The sequence below is a fragment of the Ambystoma mexicanum genome, chromosome 6q (assembly GCF_040938575.1).
Source record: "Ambystoma mexicanum isolate Mex_15411 chromosome 6q, UKY_AmexF1_1, whole genome shotgun sequence".
Classification (NCBI taxonomy): Eukaryota; Metazoa; Chordata; class Amphibia; order Caudata; family Ambystomatidae; genus Ambystoma; species Ambystoma mexicanum.
In genome coordinates, this window is record NC_090937.1 from 29,761,173 (window position 1) to 29,770,147 (window position 8,975).

Consider the following 8,975-nt stretch of genomic DNA (forward strand, 5'->3'; position numbering starts at 1 on the left):
GTTATTCAAGGGGGCACTGTCCCGTCCTCCCTCGTCGAGTTTTGGCTGGTGGCAGTGGATACTACTTTTTATATTCAACCGCGAATATATCTCTATGGGATTTTCCCATTGTTTGAGGCTAATACTTTTTAACATAGCCTCTAACATACCGCTGGTTTATTTATTTAATATTAATTCACCGGTTGGTATTTTCTGCCAGAACCCGGTTTTAAAATGGCGTTTGTGTTCGCCTCTGTAACTCCAAACCAAAGGTCGAGCCCTTTGTTCCACTTTTTGGCGGGCTTCTCCACAGAAGCCTCCAAGTGGTGCCACTCTGTCTGGGTACCACAGGGGATGTGGGAGGGGGTTTAGGTACCCTGGACTGAGTTGCCTTGGCAACTCAAGTCACACTCTTGTGTGATTGGCCCAAGTGGTGAGCCGGCCGGCTCACCACTTAGCATGTTTGACAGCTAGGCTGGGTGAATGGGGGTGTGCTGCATAAAAGCAGGGCTTTTGGGACTGGAACTTCAGAAGTCGCCACAGGACCTGAAAATCCGATGAGGGAGAAGCTGAGCCGACCTGCTACGACGACACCACCGGTGGAGCCCTGCTGAACCGACTCACCACTTCCCAACGACAGAGGAGATCTCCCTGCTGGAGAGTATTCTTCCGCTGACTGGTGGGCACAACCAGGTTACCTTCTTTGCTCGCATCCCAGGACGTCTTGTGGTCGAATTGCCCATGCCAAGCACCCCGGCAACCGGATAGCCACTTACCACTGGACCGCGAATAAAAGGACCGCTCCTTTTAATTGAGAACTCCGCGGCTGGTTTCTTCCCTGGCAGTGCAACGGACTCCTGCTTTCCTCCCTGACGAGATCCTCTCTTCCCCCGGACGAAGCACCGACTTGCACCCGCTGCCAGGAACAACTGCCCCCGCTGGAGTGTTCTCACCATTTTAAGGTACCGTGTCCGCCAGGCCTCCCTTTCTAAAGATTGCTACAAGGTAACAATAATCCCTTAACCTTCTGGACTGGGCTGGCCGCCTTGACCATCTAACTGGTCTCTTTCTGTTGATCCAACTCCTTCTGAAACTATTGCAAATCTTTTGGGCACTTTTAACCGTGTGACCTTGGACACATTTCGACCAGAGCCTCTTAAAGTGGGTCTGGCCTTGTTAACTTTGACTTTACAGTTTTAACCTGCCTTCCTCTCCTACTGTGTTCTTCCGAAAGGGTTGGGATCTGTTTCTATCTTTGCTCTGCCTTTCTATCCCTTTTTAACCGATTGATTAGAGTGCCATCTTCGTTAAGCGCTCACCGCTGTCTGAAAATAAGTGTTGCCTTACTTAAGACTTGTCTAATAATCGTTGAAGGGAGTGTATATCTTTTAGTGACCGTGTTTCTGAACTGCTTAACATTAGTGCCAGTGTGTTTAACTAGATGTGTTTTTAAATAAATAATTATATCTCTTTTACACCAAGCTCTGGTGAGTGTTTGCTTGTTCTACTGTGTTATTTTGACCTATTGTGAATACTCTGTATACTGCGTAACTCTTCTTGAGAGAAGTCTGACTGATCAGCCACAGCTACCAGGTAAATCTGGGTGGTACAGACTGCTACCAATTGGGTTTACTGCCAACCACCTGTAGTCTTAAATCTTTTGCAGTGGTCCCAGAGGGAACTGCACAGGTTTCTGCCTAACATCTCCCTCCGTCGGGTGCTGATCCTTCTTACTGCATGGGTCTCCCTCCACCAGGTTCACTACGGCCTTTCACTCACAATGCAGCATTTACTTCTCTTAGCTTTTCCCTTGGCATCCCTCTGTCGGGTTCACATCCATTCTTAGCACAGTTCATTATTCAATCATTACATCAGAAAAACGGGGTTCGCTTCCCCAACTTTTCTTTCCTTTTTCCAAAGTTCGGGTCTCAGCCCAGCTTCAGTTTTCCCTCAATGTGTCAGACTTTCACGTTTACGAGGGGGGGGGGTTTGTTTAACCCTCGCAGGACCACTTTGACACTAGCCTTTCTTAAGGCCTCTTGGCTTTCGTAGTTTCAACAAACACAAAAAAGGGCTTTAGTCAGAGTCCTTCAAATGAGCGTCCCCACCGACACCTGACCACTCTGCTTCTGAACCTTTTCTCTGGTTTCTTTAAAGTTCAAATACACAAGTACTTTGTTCAACAAGGTTGCCGCCTGCAACCTTCGGCCCAGCACAGTTTGGTTTTACTATCCTTCTTCTCTGTCTCACCGGCTGTGCTGAACTGTTGGAGTTTCTTGTCTCAAGGAGTCAAGGACGGCCCCACAGTGGCAAGCGCGTCTCCCCGCTTTGACTATCAGCACGGGAGGGCCCTGTGGGCCGTTGACACCCGTCATACCACATGCCAGCTGGACCTTTCGGTCTTCTGTTTTGCCTTTCAGAGGCTTTGCAGGTCTGAGGTGAAAAAGACAAGGGTAATTCCCTCCTAGTCGTCTCTCAGCCTTTCTCCTCAGTTTGAACTGCCGCTCCGGAACAGCTGCTTCCTCGTGAGTTCGGCCTCACTCGAAGTGTGCTTTCGTGCTCTGCCTTTTATCCCTGTGGGGAAGGGAAAGGGCTGCCAGGTGTGCGTAGTTATTGTGAATTGCCTGGCCCTTGTGTTGGGACCTGTCCGGTAAATGGCTCGGGTGGTAGTCTGTTGTCTGTCACGGTATAAGAAAGTGTGTGTGTTGGAAAAAGGGGTTGGGGGGGATAGAACCTCTGAATATCCTATGGGTAGGATAGGGAAAAGGTGTTCTAGGGAAGGGGTACCGCATCTCACCCTTCGGTGTTCCACTTCTACTCCCGAGGACCCCTCATCCAGGTGATCTTCCTGCACTGGTCCACCCCCAGGAACTGGATCCAATAGCGATGGCCGTGTCCTGGCCACCTGGATGACTGATCCCTGGGGACTAGCAGGTGAGACGCCTTCAGGTTTCTCACAGGCAAGATCAGGTCTGTTTGGATGCAACATTTTATATGCAAAAACCTTTGGGGAGGTGTCTGTCCGGCTATACAAATCCATACCGTTTAACCCACTGCTACCACATTTTGCATGGAGTCCTCATTGGTCTGGGGCAAGATTGTGGTCTGTTTGGATGCAAAAAATGAACTCTGTAGACACCCCATTTACTGATGCTCACCCTGATTCACTACAGTAGGTACTACAAGGAGGCACAATTTGGGAAAGTGTCTGAAGCAAAATGTTCGATGTGTTGGTTATGCCAACCAGAGGACAAGAGCAACTTTCTCTAGGGCACATGAGACACCACTCGATCAGGGCACAGGCAATTCCGGGTACCCCAGCTGTTCTTTATAAAACTCCACACCCACACTGTCTGATACTGGCGCCTTGCCCAATGCCTATGCTGATATGTCGGTAGCTACCTCCTCCACTATTGCCAGCAAATCCATATTGAGGTGGGCTTCTTCGGGGAATTGCCCAGAGATCAATGCCCTCCAAATAGTTTGATGTGCTTTCTTTTGTAAAAGCATCGACATTGTCATAAAAAGCCTTATAATAGTTACTGAATTCAGTGTTAATGTCCTGATCAGTAGTGATCACTCCCCTGTTGACCCTGTGATCCCTGCAATGATGTGAGCTGTATTCTCAGCCTTAATGGCCTGGGTCAGAACCCTCCCCGGCCTATCTGCTTCCCCATATTTACATGCCAACACTGGTTTAACCTGATAGGGTACCTCCCTCTCAGCTAGTTCCTGAAATTTTCATAAATCGCCCTTAATTATTCCCACCAAGGCTTTATCCTTAGGAGATTGGAAAATGAATATGGCAAGACTAAGTTGTTCTTCCACCTCCCACAGCTCCAACCTAATAGTCTTATCTGATCCCACTGACCAGAAAAACAGTTCACCCCGTATATAAGCCTTAAATGCCTCCCAGATCGTGGCCTTTAAGGACACGACCCATCATTGACAAAAAAAAATCCTCAATCTTATCATGCAGGGACGAAGTTAAGCCCAGGTCTAGCATCATGGAAGAGGGCATCCTCCATGTGGGACGGGGTTTGGCATGCAGTTCAACCACCATGGACGATACGCGGGAATGATCAGAAAATGTGTGCAGGTAAATTTCACACTGCCAAACATCTGACAGTAAGTCAGAGAATTTGGGGATTTTCTGATCACATAACAATTCAAAGAGAAGAGAATGGCTTCTTGAAGAATTTGCTGGCTGTCCCCTGCTCAGCTCTCAACGATGTGACACATAATGTGCTGCTGCTCAATTTCATTAAGGACGAACTAGCCGTAGAACTTATTCTACTTCGGATCAGAATCTGGGCAAAACCTAATGCAACGCTTACCCAATATATAATGGCTTATCTAGCTGGAAATAGCGGGGCAGAGAACATCAAATGGTTCTCGCATTTAAAACCTATGTTACATAAAACCAATGCAAACCCCTACCTCAACCCCATGACTCGACTCCCTAGTGAGCCGAAAGCTGAAAAAAAAGCTGAAGCATATAGTGTGGGAGGAAAAAGAGACTAGTTTGATTGGGAAACCTGCAAACAGATGTTTTATGATTTTAGCAACTGACAGTATAAAAGAGTACCTACTATGGAGCAACTACACAGCACAGATTTGTCCTATAACTAGGGCACGATTTAATTATATTGCTGATAGGTCTGCCACTTATATCTCATAAGAAGATGAGATTAGCGAGGGTCGTCTCAGGGAAGGGTTCTTATAATTTTGTAATTTGCTCTTTACTTGCATGTTTGTATTGTCATATATTGTGTTTTATGATTGTATGTTTTTATGGAAATTTCTTTTATTACTGAAATAAACTTTGATAATAATTGTACCTATCATAGAGGGCAGTCTCTTGCATTGGATGACAGTGCCTGGGTATCTGAGGTCTGCGTTTTATGATTGCAGTACTATGGGAGGCATAAAATATTTGTGAGGTTGCAATTCACATAAAACCGCTGTATTTACCACTGGTCCATGCTAGTTCTTCTAGGTGTGCCCCAGCACCACATGACTGCACATGCGGCTTATCAAGGCAAAACCGTAATCCATAGATGGTTGGTAGCTAAAATAGGTTTTTGTCTACTTTTGTAAGCATTTGTTGCTTTGTGTACAATTTTTCGCATCTGCGATGTTGCTTCACTTGATGTCAGTAGATTCAAATCTAACATCACCTCATGTGACATCATTGAGGCCATGCTTCTTTAGTCTGTATACACATGTCTCCTCCTCTACGTTGAAGGGTTTTAGGCAATTGTATTGCAGCTGTTGGTAATCACCTGTTATGAAAGGGCCCATAGTAGATCAGATCCACTAACTGTTCCTGTTGAACAACGTTAGACATTCTGCCCAATTCTTCCAATATATTTCAGCGCATGTGTTTCAGTGGCAGTTGATCTTCTGTTTGCATGTTTATAAAATTGTTGTTACTGAAAGATATTGCATATTTGTTATGCTTTCCTTAAAATATCTCATTGTTCCCTTTTATTATTAGGGGACCAAATCCGAGCAAAGTGTTGCAACAGCTTTTGGCACTGCAACCAGAACAGCAGCTGAATATTTTCAAAACATTGAAGTCACACCTGCTAGAAAAGGGGATCCTCCCTGCTGTAATGCCCCAGTAGAAACCAATGATGCTCGACCACAGAAAAGCACTGACAAATGGATTGTAAAACTGTGCTGACAAAGCAGCAGTTGGACATGCACTGCATATCCACAAGGCGTTTTTAATGCAGGAATGTTCCTCTCCTCGAATAACTGTGAATGTTGTATGTGGTGTATATGATTCTCGTTTCTGCGCTATGAACACCTGGTCACTTCCAAGTACAAATCTGTTTTATTTTGTAAACTGGTGTTCAAATGTTTGTCCTTCACCAATGTAGTTTTTCCATTTCCTACAAAGAAGCTCCGACACTAGATGTACATATTGTTATTTGTTTCATATATTCTATGAAGGTTTAGCTGGGGAATATTTGTAAGGTTACATTGGCTTGACCATGTAGCAGTTTTACTGTGTTAGACAGGGCTACCATTTTCTATGCAAGATGTAAAAGTAATCTGTTTTAATAGTTTTATGCCGATTTAAATTGGAATGATTTAAGATTACACTATTAATGATTGTTTTACTCTCTTGACTGAAACTTAAGTTGTTTTTAGATCATACTGCTAGTAACAATAGTGTTACTAGCTTCCTGCACAGTGATGTATTTGTGTAGGCTTTTATGTATTGCTTCAGACAACCGTTGTATACCAAAATTTGAAGGTACATTGTATCTTTTGCACTGTGGTTAAAAGGTTTGATAATTGTCCCCTCTCACTAGGCCAGGCTGCAATGTGTGACTGTCCAGTTCTTTACACTGACACCTCCCACCTGGTATAGCCGGCTTAGTCAATGGTGAGGGATTATTTGAGTTGTACGCCAAAACATTTGGAGGGCCACTGGTTGCAGCCTCAACACTAGTCTGAGGGGGTATTGGGGTTACTTGCGTGGCTTTCAGGGAAGGTAATCTTAAATTAGTTCTGGCATTCTAAGTTTATCAATTGTCTTCTTTTACACTTCGTAACATGTAATTCTTTTGCTGGGTAGATGCTTAAATGGCCATGTGAATAGTGATTGCTCCCCCTACATATATTGAAGGATGCATGTGCAGTACCACACAGTGAATTGTATGCTAGGTAAAACATGAAATGTGATTCACCACATTGCTACATTTTTATCATACACATTTGTCCTTAGAGAGCCATTGTATTTTGTTGTCATGTAATGAAGCACAACCAAGACAGTCATTTGAATGTAAACCCTTTTTTTAAGGGCAAACTAAAGCAAATACACCCAAAATGATCTTTGCCATACTGGCACTTGTAAATGGATATATCACCAGTAAAGTAGTGTAAATAGTCTATTGATGCTTGTTGCACTAATAGCTATATTTATTTTTTCTCAACTAGATTTAAGTAAATGGCAGGTCCTAACTGTTCTAGAAGCCATTTTCTTATCCTGAAAAACATAAATAGGAAACGTTTATGCCTTTAGTTGTATATTTATTTGCGTTGTGTTTACGTCAGAGTAGAATATGAGCGAATTTGACAATTGTTTTGGTCACAAAAAGGTGAGTTCAATTTGGGCCAACCACTGTCTATATAATATGTAAAACAACTTAATGCACTATACTGTATAAAGGGATACAACTGAACAAATGTTATACAAATGCAATAATTCTATAGCACAACAGGGTTTGAAAATATATGTCTGCTACATGCAGTTTGTTTTGCGGAACAAGCAACACCTTCTGCTATGAAGTACAATAGGCGTCACTATAGAGTGCAAAATATAACCACATACATTAATGTTTGTGATTGGTTTTATATTATCCAATAAGCTGCAACAACAAAGAATTTTGCTTTTGAAAATAAAAGTTACACTTGATTTTCTTTTTTGCTATATTTGTGGTAACATCCTGAGTTTGAAAATTGTACATTTTGGTGCCTTGTAGCTGAAGGCAGACATGCATTGATACCCATTTGGTAAGAAAAGGTTTAACATGCAAGGAATTACGGTAGTTTCCACTCAGTGCGTGAAATGGAGAATCCGTGTTTTTCCCCCCTCGCTGAGCAGCCTCCCCAACAAAATCTCTGAACTGTATAATTATATAAACACAGTCCAGTGCTAGAATATGTGGGAAAGTGCTGGATAGTGGGAGATTTTTTTTTTGGGCGATATTCAACACATTCAATGTTTACATGTGTAATGGAATGGGCAGGTGCAGTCAGGGTCTCAGTGCATGCACTTGTAAATGGCAATACATTAAATAGTGGGGCCTGCACATCTTTGCATTGCAAGCACTGGCAGACCACAATAGATCGTCACGCAAAATGTCAACTTTATGAATCCTTCTTATAAGGACAGTACTGGATTCCCCCCCCCCCTAAAAGATACACGCATTAACAAAATACCATCAATAAAATGATGCACAAATCCATAGAAGAATGTGTTTCAAGGCTGCATTCTTCCATCTCTGGTAGCGGTTGCAGATGTCTCTTAATGTTGCTTTAGCATAAATAAACCGCAATATCCCTTGCACTATTATTTGTGTCTGACAAAACTGCTGTTGGCATACTTCATGCACTGTGTCCCCCTATTAAGGCAGATTCACCAATGTTCTAGGTCATTTGGATAACAGTAGCAGTATAGGGATTGATAATGTATTCCTTCCCACTATAGGTGCCACATCTAAGAAATATCACCCAGGTAGTTATGCTTCCTAAACCTTTTCAGCCACCAGAGGCACCTTGTAGCTCCACTCTACTTTTCTGGCCCCCATGCCTCTGGATATGTCATCATGGGGGGGTTAAATATGAAGCTAGCCGTGTCCCATGACCTTTGTTCCTTTTTTCAGCACCCTTTGGCACCGTTTTAGAATGCTACTGCTTCTCCCTGTTTTGATCTGCATCATGCCTCAGGATTTAAGCTTTTCAAAGCCTGTGGGAAGCCGATATCTGTATTGGACCTGCACTAGGTCTTGTTGGTGCAGGATCATGATACTTAGGAATATGATTCCTTCCTATCAAATTATCTTGGGGCTGTTTTTGAGCAATTCACAAAAGTTTTTGAAACTAGGAACTTGGTGGTAGTTTGCCTGCTTTTGTGGGTATTTGTATTTTATCTATTTATATTGCGCACCTAACCCCTAGAGGGGTAGCAAGGCACAGAGGCAACGAGGATTGCAAAGCTTGGTAACATGCAAACACGTCCAGCCGTGGTTTCAGTGCTGGACGCGTCAAAAAGAAGCGATGCACGCCGATGAGGAATGGGTTACAGAAATATACAATATAAGCAATACTATATACAATAAATCAGTTGTCTCATGAAAAGGTATCTACACTGAGCAATTGACAGCCTAAATGTACATATATACAATCATAGTGGTGGAGCATCAGGGCAGCAGGAGAGCAAGAGGTCGTTATGTGTCGTGAATCTCGAGCCAGTGGAT

General features: G+C 43.4%; 1 protein-coding gene across 4 annotated transcripts in view; it reads left to right on the forward strand.

Moving 5' to 3' along the window:
- Positions 1–7,411, forward strand: part of CDS1 (CDP-diacylglycerol synthase 1) — an 865,373-nt gene extending 857,962 nt beyond the window's left edge. For all 4 annotated transcript variants that reach the window (XM_069630399.1, XM_069630400.1, XM_069630402.1 and 1 more), the window contains one exon: positions 5,480–7,411. In XM_069630399.1, coding sequence (XP_069486500.1) covers positions 5,480–5,609 — 130 coding nt within the window. In that variant the 3' untranslated portion in view covers positions 5,610–7,411. The remainder of the gene's footprint in view (positions 1–5,479) is intronic.
- The last annotated feature ends 1,564 nt before the right edge of the window (positions 7,412–8,975 follow it).